The following is a 19,818-nucleotide window of genomic DNA, read 5'->3' on the forward strand; positions in this document are numbered from 1 at the left end:
GTGGTACGACCAGCTGTGCCAGGGATGTGACCATGATGGATGAAGTGCTAGAGTGGAGACAGAGAAAGCGAGGAACAGAGGCAGGTTGGCGACGAGGGAATAATGTTAGTTGGCAGGCAGGTGAGAGGTAGGTTAAGAGGATAACTCTGAGGTGAGGAAGCAGGCTTTTAGTTTGGTTTCGAGTAAATTGATGTGGATTGTTTCTCTGATGTCCAGGGGAAGAGAATTCCATGCAAGTGGAGCAAGAAGAAAAAGAGTAAAAGTGAGAGGAAGCACAGGTAGGGCTATAATATATGGCAATGGTAACCCGTTCCATGCGTTATACCGGGGGCGTAATGTCCCAGTGCTCTCGTTATATGGCCTCGCTTTGCTCGGGTATTTGATTTGGGCTGCTGGGCCATTACCCCCCACCCCAGTATAGCCAGTGGAACGGGTTACTAATGCCATTAACACCCTGGGTTACCAAAGCGGTAACCCGGGGTACTGATAGCAGGGTCTTTTCTATGAATGAACTGGACACCTTGTGCCTTCCGGTTCATTCATAAAACAAATTGTTCCAAGATGCAATGTGGGGTTCCTTACGGAGGCCCTCTTCCATTTCTGTTGTGGTTGGCAGAGGTAGAGAGCGAGAAGCAGCAGCGGCAGCATGCATCAGCCCCGCCACAATCAGGTAAATTGGGCTGGGGAGGGAAGTGTGGGATATTAAAAACAAAAAAGGGAACAGAGGCTGGGGAGAAGATGGAGGTCTGGGGTGGGGGAGGCAGCCTGTGGGGTCCATGGAACGCAGGCTAAGATCAGCGGTTTCAGCCCACGAACCAAGGAACCTGATTGGCTGCTCACCCCGCCCCGCGTGCTTATATACATTCTGTGAAAAACTTTGGTTGACGGGACGTTATGTTGATGTTTTCCTTTAAAAACATTGAAATTCAGGGGGAAAAACCTTTTAGAGTGATGATGGTTACAACTCAAGGAAACAAAACACAAACAAATGAAGGTACTGTTCCTAGGTCAACCTTAGGTCTGCCACCGCTAGTAAAATAATCATAACTTCAGCACAAGCATGCACTGCTTATGACTTCTCTCATGCTGATTCCACTGGAAAATCTCGCCTTTAAATTATTTTTTACTGGTTTTTTTCCTTGTGTTTTCCATCGCATCAAATGTAAAATAACCCTAACCAGTTGCAGGTGCTCCTGTATTTTCTTTCGTTTTTTCGCTGCTCAAGTCCTATACGAAGTGTGACTACATGCATGTTATTGTGTTTGCATGTCTCCAGTCAGAGGCAGTGACTGGACATGGGCATGCCCAGCCATGTGCCCACTGGGCACACCTGCATTGGATACTGGCTCAATGTCTGTGGCATTGGCTGGTCGTCACTTTGCCCAAGGTATGGACTCGGGCAATGCCCAGCCTACCAGGGCACCGAAGTGGCAGCACAGTGGCCACTTAGCAGCCCATTGCATGTCCCTGGACACCCACTGATGGCTTGTGCCCTCAAGCCATGTCTGAAACCCATGTTGAGCCCATGGATCTAGCTGGAGGCACACTTTCTGGATCAGACGCCCGCTCCTCATGAAGGTTTGGCACACATTCACCCAGTGTCTGGACTGTGGGTACAAGCAAAGTCAAAGGACCTCTCTAACTTTGCCGGGTTCTTGATGGAACCTCCCAAAACTTGTTAAAACATCCATTTGTTAGGGACATTTTCGTGACGATCTGTATATCAGCACCAAAGATAAAAGCATCTCCAAAATTGCTCTTCTTAAGCGGAGCTCACCGTAGCCATGTCTACAGGCTCAACCTGTAATGCACACCAGCTCTCGGATGTTTCCTTTCTTCCCCTTTCCATATTTGCAATGTGGCAAAGCATGCTGCACAGGATGGCTCTGTCCCAAACACACCAGCCTTAACCTTGCCCTTATTTGTCAGGTGATTGATCTCATTTAGAAAAGCACCAGATAGCATTTGCTCATACAAGGCAGGAATCGCTACAGTAAGCATCTTTTAAAGCAATAGGCACACAGGTCAGGGGTCATTATTTGTTGAATTCGGTTCCACATTTCTTTGAGATGAACACAATTTATTTCAGGGAAATAAAGGCACAGCTTTATAGGGATGTCTGGGGGGGCTCTTTAAGCAGATCTGTGAGGTAGAGTAGGTGCCATTAAAAAGGCAGACCTCTGGCTGGCACAGCTTTGCAAAACACGTCCATTCCACGCTCATTTACAGGGAGACAGCCCTACCTCACTTTAGAAGCTATATGGTTAGATGGGGGGGCGAAGGTTTGCTACAGGCTGCTGCGGGCCCAGCTTCGCCCATCCCTCTCCCTCTCGCTCTTCCTCTATTCAATTCATTTGTAATATTGGTCCTAGAGTCCCTCCAGAGGCACCCTCTTGGGGCGGCATCACAGGACTCTTGGAGCCTTGCCTCTCAGATCTGATTCAGCATGATTTCGGCAGCGGCAGCAGAGAGGGGGACCAGGGGCTCTCCCTGAAAGAGGACCACCTCTTCGCCCCAGTCAGGGGATGTGCTGCTGTTCTCCGTCCCTGTAGCTTGAACCATACAGCTCTTCTTGAACTGTTCCTGGAATGGAACTGGAATTCATTGTCTCAATGGATTCATTGCTGTCCACTATCCAGGCTGTAGAGGCTGTTTGAATGGGCGGAAAGAGTACACGTCTCTAAAACCATACTTGCCAATCCTCTCCTTTAAAGATGATCAGTTCCACAGGCCAGTAGAAGTAATATTCAACATGTTGTACTGCAAGATCTCCCTTTCAGCATGACACACTCTGTATTCTTAGACCCATTGACCTTCTGGAACAGACTGTGAGAACCCTGCCACTTGTATCTAGAACTGGCTCACCACTGGCATCAGTGGGTTGCAAGAAGGGTGATGCCCTAAGCATGTTTTCAGGGCCCAGGCCTGGGCTCGGGGGAATCTGTCTTCAGCCAATGGGAAAAGCTGACCCTTCTTTTTGAGGAACCTGTCCCCGGTGGCCTGGTGAGTAAGCCCATAGATGTAACTGAGTTTTTACACTAACCCCCGCCAGGCGAGTTTTCTGCCCAACCCTTCAGAATTTGGTTTCGCCCCTTGGCCACTCAACTTACAGTACAGAGGTGGCGCAGCGGCATCATATTGAGAAGGATCGAAGGGCTTGGATGCGACCTCAGCCTGCTGTCTCCCTCGAGTCAAGGTCAAGACATAGTGCTGCCTTAGATACTGGTAATGCCCCTTTCTCCCCTTGGGCTTTGAAAAGAGGTTCACCGTTCCTCCGCTCTGGAAATAGCATGCATGCACTCCCCGTTGGACTCAAAAAGAGGATTGGTCCTGTATGATGTTTTGGGGATGCTATTAAGGTTATAGCCCACAAACATTGCCATTTCATTTTGATGGTATTGGCGGGTACTGCACAGATGAGGATGCCATCCTTAATAAACGGGGCAAGCTTCACCCGAGCATGCTATGCGATTCAGTACAGTTAGTAGCACTGTCCTACATATTCTGGACACAGCTCACCTCCCTGAACCCCAGGGGGTTTATGGGCCACTATTCGAGTGGGGTTGTTCCCTCATACACTGGGCATTGCCTCCCTCTCTGTTCCCTGCTATTATTCTTGCGGGGTTCTGTCCTGCTTGAGTGCACAATCCTTGACCTTGGTCAGGTGACCCCACTGCCAACCCCCTGTTTTTGTTCATATCTTCACCACCTGTAAATACCCCCACATTAAGTTAGACACTCTGTGCTGCTGGAATTGCTGCCCCCATACCCTGGACATACAGGTTGTTCATGGTTCCTCTGTCGCGACCCATCGCCTGCATCCTCGCGCATATTGTTTCGGTTGCTGTGCAGTTGGGAGTGCCCTCATTCATTGCCTGGTCGTGAGCCACCTCCTGCGCCCCACATGGTTAGGGGTGCCGGGCTACTGGGACTGCAGACCTCCAGCACAATGTCAAGCCCTTTCTTTCTGTGCCGTGGCAGCCCATCCAGGACTTTGTTGCTGCGGGTACTAGTATTTATACCCTGGACATGTCCCATTTCCTGGGGTGCTGTGTTGCAGTAAATGCCGGCATGTTTAACCTGCTCCATCCTCCTGCACTACAGCCCCATTGCTTGGAGTTGTTGGGCGTTGCGCCCTCCATGTTCTAGAGCCTGTTCTTTGCTAGCTGGAGGTACCCCAGGGTTTGCTGGCTGTTGCCTGCTGTCCTGCTTGCTATTTGCAGTGCCTGCCCAGTCTCTGGCCCTGTTTTAGTAAGTTGCTGCCATCTAAACATTCCGTCTCCACCATGTATGGGAACAGGAGACTCTTTGTCAACTATGCCGAGAGCTCATCAATAAACACACCTTCCTGTATGGAATTTAAAATAGGATAGCGGGAAAGAGCCTAGGAATTTCAGCAGTAAAGTGAAGTGAGGGGAGGAAGCTGTGTGGGAGAGAGAGCACAAGGGGCAGATTGAGGGTTACATGCGCGTGCCAAAGAGCAAGAGGGCAGTGTTCTACCTGTAAATGTTTATTTTTCTTGCAATACCTGTAGCGATCTCTGTGTATCAGTGTCTCCCTGTCTTGCACTGTCAGAGAGCCAATTCCAGACTATTACTGCGGGGCTGGCCGTGTGGTGCTGCGGAGGAGCTCATCAGACCCTGAGTGATTGCTGAGCTGCCAACTCTGCATTTGAGGAGCTTCTTTTCTTACAGGTAATGGTCACTCAGTTGAGTGGCTCGGAACATGAGGAGCTCCCAGGACACCTAGAGACATCCATGTGCCGGTGAGTCTGCGGCTGAGATACCTGTCAGACCCACAGTAGAGAGTGGCATCAGTACCCGGGTAGCGCCTTGAACACACACAGAACCTTCACGTAGCCTTGAGTCTGCAGCTGAGAGACTCCTTTCTTTCACAGAACCAGCACTGAGCTGACTGAGTTTGCAGCAAAAGAGCTTATATGCTGAAAAGAACCATCACTCAGTTGGATGACCCCTCGGAGGGACACCAATATGCCCGGGCACAATGAATGTGTAGCAAGACATTTCTTCAGTGACCCACTATACATGCAGCACATTGATGAACTTCATTTTCTGAGTGAAAGTGGCTGCCCTCATGAACACAGAACAATCACTGACCTTTGTTCACTCTTCATGACGATACAGATGTGTTGATCTTAACCATTTGTGGCTCTCAAGCCTAGTTATCGTTCTTTGAGATGTTGCGATGATCTGGAGGAACTGAAATGGGCTAATGGCACTCATGCCTGAAATCTGATAATTGTTCTGTGAGGTGGTAGGGTGGGCAATGGCTATTCACTAGGGCTGGCATGGCTTCAGTGGATTGTATTTATAATAAAAACCAATTATTTTTCTATGAGGAGTAAGATGGGCAGAGGGCACTGGTACTTGATCATTACCTGAGACGCTGAAATGGGAAGGAAGCATTTAAAGCTCTCTTAAAACCATAGTTTATTGAAGCTTTGGCATATACAAGGAATGGTTATATTTCACCCAGCCCTTCTCCCTTGTGGATCAGGGATGGACAAAGGGCACTGGTATTTCAAACAAGATGGCTTCCTGCTGAGAAAGAATGGGTAGTTGGACCAGTGCTATCAGAGACTGGAATATACTTTCCCTAAAGAGCTCGCATTGGCAGAGTGCACTGGCACCTCAGACTTCATAGGTCCACTGAATATGACCCAGACCAGACTTCATAGTCAGTGGACCTACGATGGGCAGAGGACGCTGATTCTTCAAACTCATTCCTAGTTCCCTCAAGGGACATTATGTTAGAGAGCAGTGATGCATCATACCTGCTCATTCCCTGATGAGCTCTAATATGAAGACACCCCTTCATTTCAAAGATGACTTGCCAAGTAGTTCTGAGAGGTAGAAGGTACAAGTACTTCTGACTCAAACAGTGCTCGATGGAAAGCTGGCGTGAGTAGAAGGGACTGAGACTTCAGATCAAGTCATTGTTCCCTGAAGAGCTGGGTTTGGCATTGGGCACTTATATCTTCCATTCAATAACTGTTTCCCGAGGAGCTAAAATGGGGAAAGGGTACTGCTAACTCACATTTTACCATGGCTTTCTGAGAAGATGGGATGGAGAGACTTCACTGAAACCAATCATTGTTTCCTGTGAGGCAGGGATGCGGGGAGACCACTGGTAGTTCATAAATGCTGTCTATGTTCCCTTAGAAGCAGGAGTGGACAGAGGATTCTGGTACCTCATAGACCTTATCATTGTTGGCTGAAAATCTCAGGTGGGCCTATGGCAATTGTACCTCAGATCTCATATACACATTCCCCAAAGAGCTGTAATGGGCAGAGAACATTGGAATCTGAAACAGTTTTGGTCTTCATACTTACAAACCTGTAATGGGAAAAATGCCCTGAAACCTCATAGACCTGATAATTGTTCTTTGAGAAGATGGAATGAACATAGGGAATTGATAACCCATGGATTCAATATGTCTTTACAAGGGAGTTGGCAGACAGTGGGAGAAGTAACTCCTAGGCCCAGTGACTTCCCCCTGAAGGGCCGTAGGAGCTCAAGAGCAGCAGGGCTGATAACACTTACTCTTTCTAGCCCCATGTCACCCATTAAGAGTGCACTTACCCGTTCCAGTCCCATGTTGTCAATGAAGAGTGACTCCATGTAACGTCCGAAGGATTGGAATGCATAGTCAGGTAGTGCTTTCAGCGGGTTGTCGGACAGTTTCAAGTCCTCCACCACCCTCAGCTTGCTCATGGCTGCCACTGGGTAGCTGCTGAGCTGGTTCCCCTCAAGATGGAAGATAGCCAGGTTCTCCACCTCATCCAGGGAGCCAGGCTGCATGGAGGTAATCTCATTGTTGGCAAGGTACAGCCAGCGGAGGTCCTTTGCTCCGGTAAATGTGCCGGGCTTCAGTTCACGGATTTTGTTGTGGCTTAACTGCAATACAAAGAGATTGATGAGCGGTGTAAAGATGCCCTTGGGAAGCTCCACCATCTTGTTATGATCCATGTACAGATAGGTGAGCTCGGATAAGTCATCGAAAGCCCCCTGCCTTAGTGTGCTGATCTCGTTATTGGACAAGTACAGGTAGATTAGCTTGTTCAATCCCCGGAAAGCTCCGCTGGCGATTTCTTTGATCTGGCAGTGCTGCAGGTGGAGGCTCACCACTCCTTTCATCTCCTTGAATGAGTTGGGGGCCAGGACAGGGAAGCTGTTCCGCTGCATGCTTAAGAGCTGGGTCTGCTCCGACACCTTGGGGAACTTCTTCAGCCCGGCTCCATTGCATATCACATGTTGCTGTTGCCCCATGGGGCAGTTACAGGATTGGGGGCATGCCTGCAAGATGGGGATTGCCAACGACAGCAGACTGAGCTTGAGAAGGAAGCCTATGCGATTCATGATCAGCACTGACCGGTGCTGCAGAGAGAGAAGACTGGGGAAGTGTTCGGAGCCCTGAACACAGGGCTATTTATAAAGTTATTGCACAGCAGATCCAATCCAAAATCCACAGGCAGCAGCCAGACTCCTGCGTGCAAGCGGCACATTTTGGGAGCTTAGTGTGAAATTAACCCCATTGGAACCAGACTAGAGCTTGTCTGAGCCCAATACTATCAGCAGAGTTACAGTAAGAACCTGACTTCCATGGGGATGAGGGGGATTAGATTGTGTGTGCCTTACTTGGGAACTTGGGAAGGAAGATGAGGCATACCTTGGAACTGTTTTTTTTTTTACCTCACACACCGGTATTTATTTAGGCTTAAGGTCGAGGTCAGTAGTCTGCCGCCGTCCCGTGGTTTTAGACTACAACTCCCATGATCACTCATTAATTAAACTGACTAGCGTTGCTGGGAGTTGTAGTCAAAAACATCTGGAGTGCCAGAGGCTGCAGCCCCTTGCTGTAGGTCACTGCCTGTGTGTTCTGGTGTCCCGCTTTATGACAAGTCCCTGATGTGTAATGGTGCAAATGATTCCAGGTATGAAAAATCAAGCGAAGAGGACAGTCCACATACACTGCAACACCCTCCGGGTTGTCACCTGTGGCTAATGGTGAACACCCCCATGCACAGAGAGATGCAATACGAGTGTAGTTCAGTGATGATCCTGCAAAAGCTCAAAGGGTAACACGCTCTCAGTATGTACCATGCACAAAACTGCATCTATTGGCCTGGCATTTTATCAATCCTGGACTGTCGATCCCTGTTGCCAGAAATGTTGTGTTGTAAAATATGGATTTCAGATAAACCCAACACAAGGCCAGATATTGTCACATACCCACTCATGCATGAATACCCACACACCGGGGCCTGGTATAGAATAGAAAGTCATAGCGGATTATTAGGGAGCAGTCTCACCGCTCATGCAGGAGTGTTGCATGAATCTAGAAGTTGGACAGCACTGTGTTGGCTGTGGTGAACCACGGCTCTTTCCTGCCGATCTTGATGAACATCTTCACACGCGCGCGCTCGCACCCACGCACTCCTCAGCACTGCTGATGGTGACCTTATCCGTGGTTCGTTGTAGCCGATGGTGCGCCTTTTACAGCACATATATTCAGTGTTGCTTTGCATTTGAATCTTGCACTTAACTCACTATTTGCTATGAGCAGGCCTTTTGCCTACAAATATGCCTCAAGATTATGCCTCCTCATGTATGCACATACAACATTTTGTGATGCTAAACTTGTTGTTCTAGTACACATTGCTGGGTCTCTATTTGTATTGGGCACTTGGAAACACAATTTACTTGATGTATAAGCACCTTACAAATGCACAATAAATAAATAAATGCACCCGGTTCTGTTTCACTTCGCGTGAATATTCTAGAAGCCGCTTTCTAATGTAGATGGATTTGCAAATCATTTGTTTTTGTATGTTTGCAGTGTGGGGCCTTGCCAGGTCTTGCTGGGCTGGGGTGGAGGACAGATGGCACCGTGCCTCACCTCCAGCCGTGGACTTGCCTGCAGGGATGTCTTGAGATTTCCTAGTAGGGATCTGTACCATGGCCCTCTTTTGTGTGGGTACTCTGATGAATCCTGCAGAGTCATTACTGATTCCCAGGTGATGAACTAATGACCATGGGACAGCAGCCGCTGATCCTCACTCTGGGGGTGGTATTATGAGGGAGGATCATGTGGGAGAGGACAACTATCGGGAGAAGGGGATGACTCCATTAGGAGAGATGCAGTATACCCCCCCCCCCCACCTTTGTAGAAAACCTATGATACTTAGGATCCTGATGGCATACTGTCATTTTCATCTGAATTATAACCACAACAGTGATGGGTGGAAGGTTTTGAATGAATCTGTACCACTGGCATTGCTCTGGGCAACCTTCCACACCACCATCAGCCATATGCAAATCAGCCAGGTACTGCCACAATGAAAGCAGCCCAGCCCGAAATGCTAGGCCAGGTCCCTTCTGCACGGAAACACAAGCCACCCCAGACATGTTTCGGCCTTGTTGGGCCTCCTCTATGAGGCGCAGATTGGTTCCCTATGGCGCAGCAAGCAAAGGACCCACATCTTCATTCAAAACCTTCCAGCCATCACCCTTTTGTTTTGCTAAAGTCACCCGAGTGGGACGGGTAGGCCCAGACATGGGTCCTGAGTCTGCCCGGCCTAGAGACTCCAGCTACTCCTCACTGATGATACCCAACAAGACTGAAACATGTTTGGGGATGCTTGTGGTCTCGTGCAGAAGGGATGTGACCAAGCAGTTCGGGCTGGACTGCCCCTTTTGGGGTAGGACCAAGCCTGATTTGCATATGCTTTTTCCCCTTCTGTAATGGCTTTGCAGGCTGAAAAACGATGGTCTGCAGGGCTGCCCAGAGCTATGCCTGTGGTTATGATTAATTCAAAACCTTCCAGCCATCACCTTTTTGTTTTGCTATTCTCATCCGAATACCATTCACACCTGTATATACATAAACACACATGCATCTCCTGTCTCTGATGTTTTTGTGCTAACCAAAAATCCGATGGACTCCAATGCCCATAAAGCTTCAAGTACTCAGGCAAGGTAGAGGAGGAATTAGTTAATAAGGATCAAAGGAAACACTAAGCTGAACATGCAGGCAAGTTGCTGTAATGAGACACAACTGTGTGGGACTTTTAAAAATGGTGCATTACCAAGAAAGCGAGAAGCCAAATGGAAGAAGAAAGTAGAACCACAGGAAAAGGAAGAATCGCGGGAACGGACCATGCTGGTGAGAGCAGGTGTTCTGAGACTGGCGCTTGTGAGCAGAACTTACTAGCGTGCTGCAAGGCCACAGAAGACACCACAGGCACCATAAGAATACCGCTGGGGACCCGGCAGCAACAGCAAAGCTACCAGCAGCACAGTCGTGTCCAGAAGCAGCAGGCTTTCCGGCAGACGAATGCAGAGCCAGCAGAAGAGCGGAGAGAAGGTTTGCAGAGTCGTAAACACCATCCCAAGGTGAAAGCTTCACCACAGCAATGTTCCATGCACTGACGGCAGTGCCAGACACCAGTGAGTCTGCCCAGAGATGTTGGGGACCCTGGTGCGTACCGACAGGCATATGAGCCATTTAGAACTTATTTTGAATACCGACCAAGTAGAAAACTAAGACCAAATTTGCCAAATGCTCATGTATGAGATGTCAATATGGGGAAGTTTGGAGCAAGTATTGCCACAAACTGATGGATGCTAGTGAAGGAGTTAAAAGACAAGACTTGACCAAATCTCCATATATGAGATGTCAATGTGGGGAAAGTTGGAGCACGTGTTACCAAAAGCAGATGAATAGTATTGAAGTTAAAAGGGAGAAATTGAACAAGTCTCCATATATGAGATGTGAATGTGGGGAAAATTGGAACAAGTAGTACCTCAAGCCAAGAAAGCACATCCAGTGAATGTATACAACTTTGTTATGCTGAAAAACAGTGAGAACATTAAAAAGAGGTCCTGGTGAAAGAAGCACATCAGGTAGTGAGCATTTGTGGGGAAGATACCTGTCTGAAAAGCATAGCAGGGAATCTGCAGGCCGCAGAAAGGGATTCCTGGCAGGGGAGTACACCAGGTAATCCTTTCTACACCGAGAAATGAGACATTGTGGACAGATACCTGGCAGGAGAGTATACCAGGGGATCTGTTGGACCCACTAGAGGCTTCCTAGCAGGGTACTATAGAGGGGCGGCTTGTCCATAATAGGTGGGGGCGGCGACCCACCAGGTATTGGCCTCCTCTCACCCATCATGGAGGAGCCAGCCCAAGGAAATACAAGCACTCCCTTAGCTGTTTTTTTCAACTGAGGGGGTGCTTTCAATCGTCAAAGGGCAACAACGTTTCCCTTTGACAGTCCCTAGCCGTGCAAGCTCAAAGAGCCATGCAAGGCTGGGGGCGTTTGCTTCCTCAGCCTCGCATGGCTCATTGGAAATGCTGGCTGGGGAACTGCATGTCTGTATGTGCAAGGGGGTGCTCCTCCTAGTAAACAATATCATACCTGCCCCCCCAGAGCCTTACATACACACATAATCACTTCGGTTGTGTGGGTGCGTTTGCCTCTGTAGGGCCCAGGGGAAAGGCATTGTATTTTTTTACTGGAAGTCTATGATAGATATCCATGAATAAATACTAACTCCGCCCCCTGGACCCTTAGTGCCTGTCATTCACACATGACCACATTGATTGTGTGCGTGTGTGAGGAGCTTGGGACCCAGGGGACAGGCATGTCATCCGAATACATCTATGATGCCCAGTAAAATAAAATGCCTTATACCAGTGCCTCGCATGCACACAATCCCATTCATTGTGCGAGGCACTGGGGCCCAGAGGCAGGCATGGCATGTTTTACTGGGTATGCCCAGGGAAGAATGCCAGCTCAGTTTGCTGGGATTTCTAGTGCCTCACATGCAATGTCAAGCCTGACCCATAAGTCCCCCCAGTGCCTCACATGTACACACAATTGATTATCTGTGCATATGAGGAGCTGGAAGGCAATGAGGAAAGGAATGCTGTTTATTAATTGGCCTCTGATAGATGCCCAGTAAGAAATACCATGACTGGGTGCCCCAGCACCTCGCATGCACACAATTAATGTGTGTCTTTGAGGCGCTCTGGGCCTCGGAGCAGGCATGGCCATTTTTCCTTGCCATCTATGCCCCTATGCCCAATAGAAAATGTCATGAGTACCCTGGAACCCCAGCTCCTGACATACATCTGCCTCCTAGGCGCTCAGCACCTCGCAATCACACATTATCAAATTCATCATTAATGTGATTATGTCTGACTGCAAGGCGCAAGCACACCATGGAGCTGGCATGGTATATGTTACTGCACATGGTTGATAAAGCAAGCATGATAAGTGGTGGTATTCTTTCTGTGGCATAACATTTGGCAGCTTTGATAATGCAAGCATGATAAGTGTTAATATTTATCTAGACTGGCATTTCAATGCAACCAGTGTAGCCATTTCCTATTGTGGTATGACATTTTGTATTGGGCATCTTTGGTAAAGCAAGCATGATGAGTGTTATTACGAAGTAAGACTGGCATTTTTTTATGTAACCAGTCTAGCAATTTCTTTCTGAGGCACAACATTTTTGTATTGGGCATCTTTGATAAAGCAAGCAGGGTCAGTGATATTATTCTTATTGTGGCATCGCATTTCATATTAGGCATCGCGCCTTGAAACACTTGTGTATAGGCGCGTTACAAATACCATATCATATCATATCATATCATCTTTGGTAAAACAAGCATAAGTGTTATTATGTAGCTTGACTGGCATTTTACCAGTTTGGACATGTTTCCATAATTTGGCATGTATTTATAATGGTAAAGCCAACTGGAGTATGTTCTTACGTGGGGATACTGCCATATATTGGCAGAACAAACATAGACATGTTTTCTTATAGTATCATTACTCGCATTAGGCACAAAGCAAACATGAGTATGTTCTTATATGTCAATAATAGCGTGTAATGGTGCATTCAGCATGGAAATGTATGGGCACAGCCAGTGTGAAAATGTTTTATGCTGGCACATTTTGTGGGAAAGGGCATTATGAAAATGTGTTGGAGAAATGCTCCTGTGCACTGTTGGTGGCTTGTATCTATTGTTTTTTTTCATGAGTTAACCTACACAACCCAATTGCAAACTGTCTTTTGGCTTTTTACCCAATCTTCCTAAAAAAAAGTGTGCTCTTAAATGCACCTTTTTCACCCATTATTTAAAATAAGTTCTCGGGGGAGAACCCACTCGAACCCCTTGAGTGGTGCTAGCATATCGGGGACAAACATTTATGCCACTCCAGTTAAAAATATTCACAAGCCCAGTAGGTTCTCCGTAAGAAGTTATTGGTTTCGAAAGAGAAACTTTTGCCATTGTTATTTTTATTTATTTTATTTTGTTTATATATTTGTAACGCGCCGAGAAGCTCGCAAGCATCAGGGCGCGACAAGGACACGAGGACAGAGAGTTCACAGGACAGTACAAGTAGAAGTAAAGAGGAGCTCGATATGAGCAAAGGGGTGGTAGGTGTGTCGAATTACCTAAAGAGCATGGTTTTCAACTGCTTTCTAAAGGAATGGAAGTTGCTTTCCAGCCTGACATTGCAGGGTAGCTCATTCCAAAGAGAGATAGCTTTGGCGGGAAAGGCTCTACCTAAGCCTGTGGTTTTTACTCTGGCATGGCCGGATTCAAGTAATCCTTGCTTAGCAGACCTTAAGCTTCGGCTTGGTTCATACCATTTGAATTCCTTTTTCAGGTATGCTGGAGCAGTGCCATTTAGGCAGCGATGGACCATTGTCAGAGATTTAAAACTAATACACTCCTTTATAGCGAGCCAGTGGATGTCGTTTCTGTCTTTTGTTATGTGGTCGCGTTTGGATTTTCCTGCGATGGATCTAACTGCATTGTTTTGAATTATTTGACATTGATTAATACAGCTGCTGCTGGAACCTAGTAACAATGCAATGCAAGAAGTGGTTGTTTGAAAGAGACACTTTTGCCATCCTACCTGGGACATCCAGGGGAAGGGAGCCACCCTCTGGATCCAAGGATTATTTTGTTGGATTTATCTGTTTTATTTTTTAACACTTTTTACCCAACCTACATCAGAGACATTTTCCTTGTACCCTTAGTTGTTCACTTCTAGTGTGAGGGTTAGATTAGTGTTTTGGACACAAGAACAGTGTATATCATTTTGACGACAAGACACAGACCGATCTTTGGTTTTAGTTTCCTGGGTAGGGAAACTCTTTGGGATAGGGACACATAGGCCTTTGTCCAAGCCTTTTATTTTATTAAAGATGCCTGATGTTGAATACACTACCACTTTGTGTCCGCCTCTCATTTCTGACCCCTCACAGTACTCTGAATGTTTTACATTGGTGCACACCCAACAATGATCTGATAAAAACTATCAGAACTCTGTGTGCTCTACGGTGACCTGAGTATGCAGAGTACTGTTTTGCTTCTTGAAAACAGGAGATGGGCAGCGCTGACACTCCCTCACAGTACACAAGCTGTGGTACTGGCATAGTATGCATCCTGCTAGGGCATGCAGAAGGAGGTGACTGGAGACCAAGAGCTGGGGCACTATAAAGAACTGTCAAAAGAAGAAGAGACTCCTGCTCACTGGAGGGGTTTGGACAGGTCAATTGCTAGGAGAATGGGACGGGACATATTGGTGATGAGGCACCTGAGATGTTGATAGGCAAGCACAGTGTACAAGGAAAATTAAACCTGTCACTGCATAAACCTAGATCACAACATATCTAACAATACAAATATGTTTTAATATTAATAGAAAAATGCTTTAAAATTTCTAAAAAAAAAAAATATATATCATACAAAGTAAACACTCTTGATAGATCAACACCTTCCGTGTAGAAAATCTTACAAATGTTCAAACATCATACAATGCATTTGATAAGACCGAAATGTGCAAAACAAAATGCTAGCAGTAAGAAAGCACAAGTGTTAATACAGCAAAGAGCAAACAACCAAAAAATGTTGTAAACTACACAGGATTTCAGTAGAGGTGATGCCTCTGGTAATTGTGTGGAGGTTCAAGTACCTCTAGAACACAAGGTGTCTTATTGTAAGCTAACACAACTCTTGTTCTTGTGCTGATTAATATTCCTCTACACTGGCCATTGGTCAGTTTACTGTGGGAACATCTTCAGGGGGAGAACTAAATAAGCCAGAACTGTCTGGGCAGTACTCTGGCATGCATTAGCTGTACAGTAGTGCTTAATAGTCTCTGTAATTAGACTTGTTGGGTTAAGTGAGGTATCCACCGATGGATGTCCATAACAGTGATCTTGTTGACGTCCTGCTTCGGTCACACTTTACAGCATGCTCAGTGTGATCCTAGACCAACCCTGTTCTTAGTAGTGGGTAATGCATCTGTGCACTCTGCATTGCTGGTAGTGCAGCAGATCAGGTATCTTCTGTAATTATGTATTCGTGGTGGTTGTAAGGGCAACTCCACTTCAAGAGTTTTGTAGTTGTGTGTCAAAAATCCAACATAAGTCTGGGATCGCGGCAGATGCCCGTAAAGCTGTCATAATCAATGTCAACTGGGGAAGGCTCACTATAAGGAACTACCTATATGTGCAGCCCTGCAAAGAAGGGAGTGGTCTTGTGACTGGTCCTGACTTGCTGATATAGGTCATTTCTAGTTCTGCTGCCCTTGGAAAGGGGCATAATTAATAGGCAAAATAACAGTGTGCCTCCATGGGTATTTTGTAAGGTGGAAGAGCAGGATTTCATGATTTAGATTATCTAGAGCCTTCATAGGAAATGGGAATTGCCAAACAAACATGAAACATGATTGTATTGTCCGGGGAGTTGCTAGTATACATTAATGCATCACTTAAGTGGTTTAACCTTCCTTATTGATACTATTGTTGGGACGTGCCTGAATGCTTCCAATGCAAAAGTATGACTTCCACTAACAGACGAATGCACTTCTGTCAGAAAACAGGTTTATTGCATGCTTACGATCAGGAGGGGCTAGTCAGTTCCTTAGAGCTGAACAACTAACCCAGTTCCCCGAGCAATACAAAAATAGCATCTTTTATACAGTTTAAACAATTTACATAATTATAAATATTCTGTTCCAAAATCCTCTCTTACCCCCGGATTGGCTAACACTAATACAAAGTAACGCAATCCCCCCTAACTATAAAATTCCCATTGGCTACTTTCATGCAATCTTTTTCCATCATCAGACATGACGCCTTGGCATCCCGCTCTGCAGTGGCAGATGGTTGCAGCGTGAAGTCTTGACATCTTACCGCATCCTCACCAAGGACAGAGGATTCTTTGAAGGCACTTGGGTCCTTCCCATTCACAGGTCTAGCAGGTCAGACGGGAACTGCGTGTCCTGAGTCAGCTCTGTAAGTGACTCCAATCAAGCAATCCCACTAAGTCAGTGCCTTGTCTGGGATGCCCAAGGGAAGCCCTTATTTGTGTATTTTTATGGCAAGTTATAATCTGGATGATGAACCCTTGTATAACACCCCTCTCTTAGAATCCCCCTTGACCCCACTGAGCCAGGAAGTAGGCTTGTTTTGCAAATTTAAAAGGTTTATTTGAAAAATTAAACTATATATATATATATATATATATATATCACACTTCTATAAATAAATTGATAATGGATAGTACACTTGTGAATATGAGCAGTAATCAGCAAGAGGTAATCCTACAGTAGCACAGTTCTTGGTTACTTATGAATAGGAACAGATGAATGAGGTGGGAAAGAATGCTTTATATGGTTCAAGGAAACGCAATGATGAATGAAATGCAGTACAGAAAATAACTTGATATGGCTTCAACAAAAGACAATGTAATCACTTTTCCTTGACAATTCACCCCCCCCCCCCCTTTATGCAATATAAGGAGATGGAAAGAAGACACACAGTTCTCAGGAATGCAATCAAATATAATTCAGTTCCCCCCTAGCAAGCTTAGAGGAAAACAGGTATGAGTTTTAACACAGGCAAGATACTTTGATGTGGTTGCAATTAAGTGAAAAATATGCTAAAAAGGCTTTTAATTCCCTATAGGGGGTTCAGGGTAGTTGATAGATACTATGAATCAGTTCAGGATCACTTTAGCAATGCTCTATGAATGATTGTCAGATTGCACACGAATTTCAGCAAGGAAAGCAAGGACAAATATTTTTACACGTGGCTGAAATTAAGCAAAATGTCAAATCGCGGAAAATTTAGTCGCGTGCGTCGAGCGCAATTACGGAGGCAATATAAGGAGTAGAAAGTCAGTTCTAGGCTAGCTTAGAATCTTAGCTTTAAGATGACAGTTAAAACTCGCTCCTAGCCCGAACGGTTCCGGAGATACGGCTGATTTAGTAAAGGTAGTTTTTCGGATTTGAAATTTTAAAGCTTAGAATGACAGATGACAGTTTTCAGTTTTAAAAATGACAGAATGACACGATTTTAGGAGGCAGTTCTAATAGGCTAAAATAGTTCGGATTAGATTATTTTAAACTAAGAGATTGGTTTTGGCACAGTGAGTACTCACACTATATTTTTGAAATAAGCCGTCAAGGTCTGGTCAGGTTGGACGGGACTTCCGGCGGGTGGTTCTGAAGTCCCGGCTATCTGGGTCAGCTCTGCTCTCTGGGTCTGTCAAGCACCGGTTCTGCTCACAACGGTCTGGTTTGTGGTTCTCTCTGGTTCCGGATACAGCACTGCTTTCTGGATACTGCTGCAGGTTCTTGCAAATGTTCTTGGCAAAAAATTCAAACAGCTCGCCCGGCTGTTGAATAGTTTGGTTGGTTTTGAGGCCTGCTGAAGAGGATTCAGCTTGTGGATTCAGGCCTCTCTGCTACAAATTCTGGAGTTAATTTCTGCTACAGGTTCTGGAGATTGATGGATTTGAAGTCTGGATCTCTGGATGTGAAGTCTGAAGTCTCCCGGCAAAGCGTCCCACAAGAAAGTGGAAAGTGAATGTCCCTACCTGGGTTCCAATGGCTCTTTTTATGTGTTTAGAAAATGGGTGTGTGCCTGGGCCTGCCCCTCTCTACTTGTCATTGGCCCAATTCTCCCCTCTCCCATGATTGGGGGAAGGAAATGGATTGTCATCATGATGAGGTCTGTTTATGGGTCAGAGGATCCTCCCCTGGTCAATTTGGCCACAAATCTATATTTGATTCAAATACACATTTCCCAGATACACAAGTGGTTGACATTACATGTACATATTACAGATGAATTATGACAGGTCTCTGTTCAAGCCCCATGTTCCTGCGAGCTGGGATTCAGAAATGACAACATTCTGTGTTTTTTGGTCGGTTTAGCAATATCGGACATTTACCAAAAATTACACAAATGTGCGCAAGGAGTATGGACATTAATTGATGAAGTGTCAGATTTTTAACATGCAGACATTTGGAGTAAGACCCTATTTTCCGCTAGCAACCCCCCAGAATACACCACAGGGTCCTAACACCTCTTAAAACGTGCACAGAAAAATCACAAGAATAATGATATTACTTATATAATTCTGACAAGTCCGTACTATGAATTATCCATCTTTTTTTTTAAATTATGCTCTGGCCCAAAGGGGTGTGGTTTCCCCCAAGCACATGGTGGAGTTTCTGGTTTGTCCACTTCCCCCAAGCTCAGTTTGCTCTCACAGGCACTGCTCCTCCCAGTTTCTCCCAAGAGGAAGCCATTTACGACCCCCCCCCCCCCCAATATAACATTTGCCTGAGTCCAGGACAGGGCTTTGTTCAATTTCCTGCAGTCTGCAGGTACCCCTCCCTTAATTCAATCAGAGAGGTGTGATCTCCTTTTGGTGGGGGCAGCAGGATGCAGCCAGGCCTGGGAAGAGTTGTTGAGCCAGTTCAACTCCTGTCGGGGAAGTTGTCAGGCAGAATTCAATTTCTTTAAGCCAAGCTTCAGCTAAATGTCCTGTTTGTTCCCAGTTTAAATCAAACTTACAATTTTTATACATGCAGCTAGAATGCTGATTCTAAGTTCAAAACATGACATTTAACAGTTGCAAACTATGTGACACTCAAAAGTAGGTCCCTCATTTAATTTAAACATTTCGATTTTAGTGGTTTTAAATCCAATTTCAATTAAGCTGCTGACATCCACAGATCAGCCAGTTTTGTTATAAACATTGTTTTGGGCTCTTCATCTTTCCAGATTTAGTATGCACGCAAGAATTGATTCTGCCACATGTCTGCTGGTGTTCAGTGAGATTTTTGGATATCTCGCAATGTTTGAAATGGGCATTTTGAGCTTGCATTCAGAGAAACAAAGGGTGATTTTTAAAGTGATTTTTAGCTAACAGGCACTGCTGTTTTTCTCTTTGGCACCCCATTTCACCCACGGCTCTTCTGACCCAGCACGCTCGCACTGGTGGGTGGCAGGTCAGCCGATTATTTGGTGTGCGCACAACTGCGCAGTTCTCCTGGACTCTGGGATGGAATGATGGGCGGCGACAGCTCATCCCCACATCTACCCAGTCTATTGGTTCAACATGGGTCAAAACCCTTGACAAACCCCCCCGCCCGACTGCGCTTTGATTAAGTCAAGGGGAAGTCGGGTGCAAAGGATGTTTTGAGCCCTGAGCTGGTATGTCCGCATTATCTTCTTCCAATTCTGTAGATGGCACATTGCAGCATCTTTTCCTCCACCCAGTTTGATCGATCGGTTCTCCTCGCCGGTCCTGATGGGAATATTGGGCGATACCCCAGGCCCCTCGGATCTTTGCTCCCGGTCCCCGGTCGCCCTCCTTGGCCAGTCTCCAGGTTTTCTTTCTCATAGGACGACAAAGCAAAAGCGGCAATACCTATTCATAGACATTTTTCCACCCCTTATTGATATAGTG

The 19,818-nt window shown here is 46.1% G+C and overlaps 2 protein-coding genes across 5 annotated transcripts in view; one reads left to right on the forward strand and one right to left on the reverse strand.

Moving 5' to 3' along the window:
- Positions 1-7,440, reverse strand: part of CHAD (chondroadherin) — a 60,612-nt gene extending 53,172 nt beyond the window's left edge. For 3 of the 4 annotated variants that reach the window (XM_069654882.1, XM_069654883.1, XM_069654884.1), the window contains exon 1: positions 6,604-7,440. In XM_069654882.1, coding sequence (XP_069510983.1) covers positions 6,604-7,380 — 777 coding nt within the window. In that variant the 5' untranslated portion in view covers positions 7,381-7,440. The remainder of the gene's footprint in view (positions 1-6,603) is intronic. The other variant, XM_069654881.1, reaches the window with a different exon arrangement.
- Positions 1-19,818, forward strand: part of ACSF2 (acyl-CoA synthetase family member 2) — a 1,184,899-nt gene that overhangs the window by 940,654 nt on the left and 224,427 nt on the right. The gene's annotated exons all lie outside the window — the stretch shown is intronic.

Source organism: Ambystoma mexicanum, chromosome 3q (assembly GCF_040938575.1).
Source record: "Ambystoma mexicanum isolate Mex_15411 chromosome 3q, UKY_AmexF1_1, whole genome shotgun sequence".
NCBI lineage: Eukaryota > Metazoa > Chordata > Amphibia > Caudata > Ambystomatidae > Ambystoma > Ambystoma mexicanum.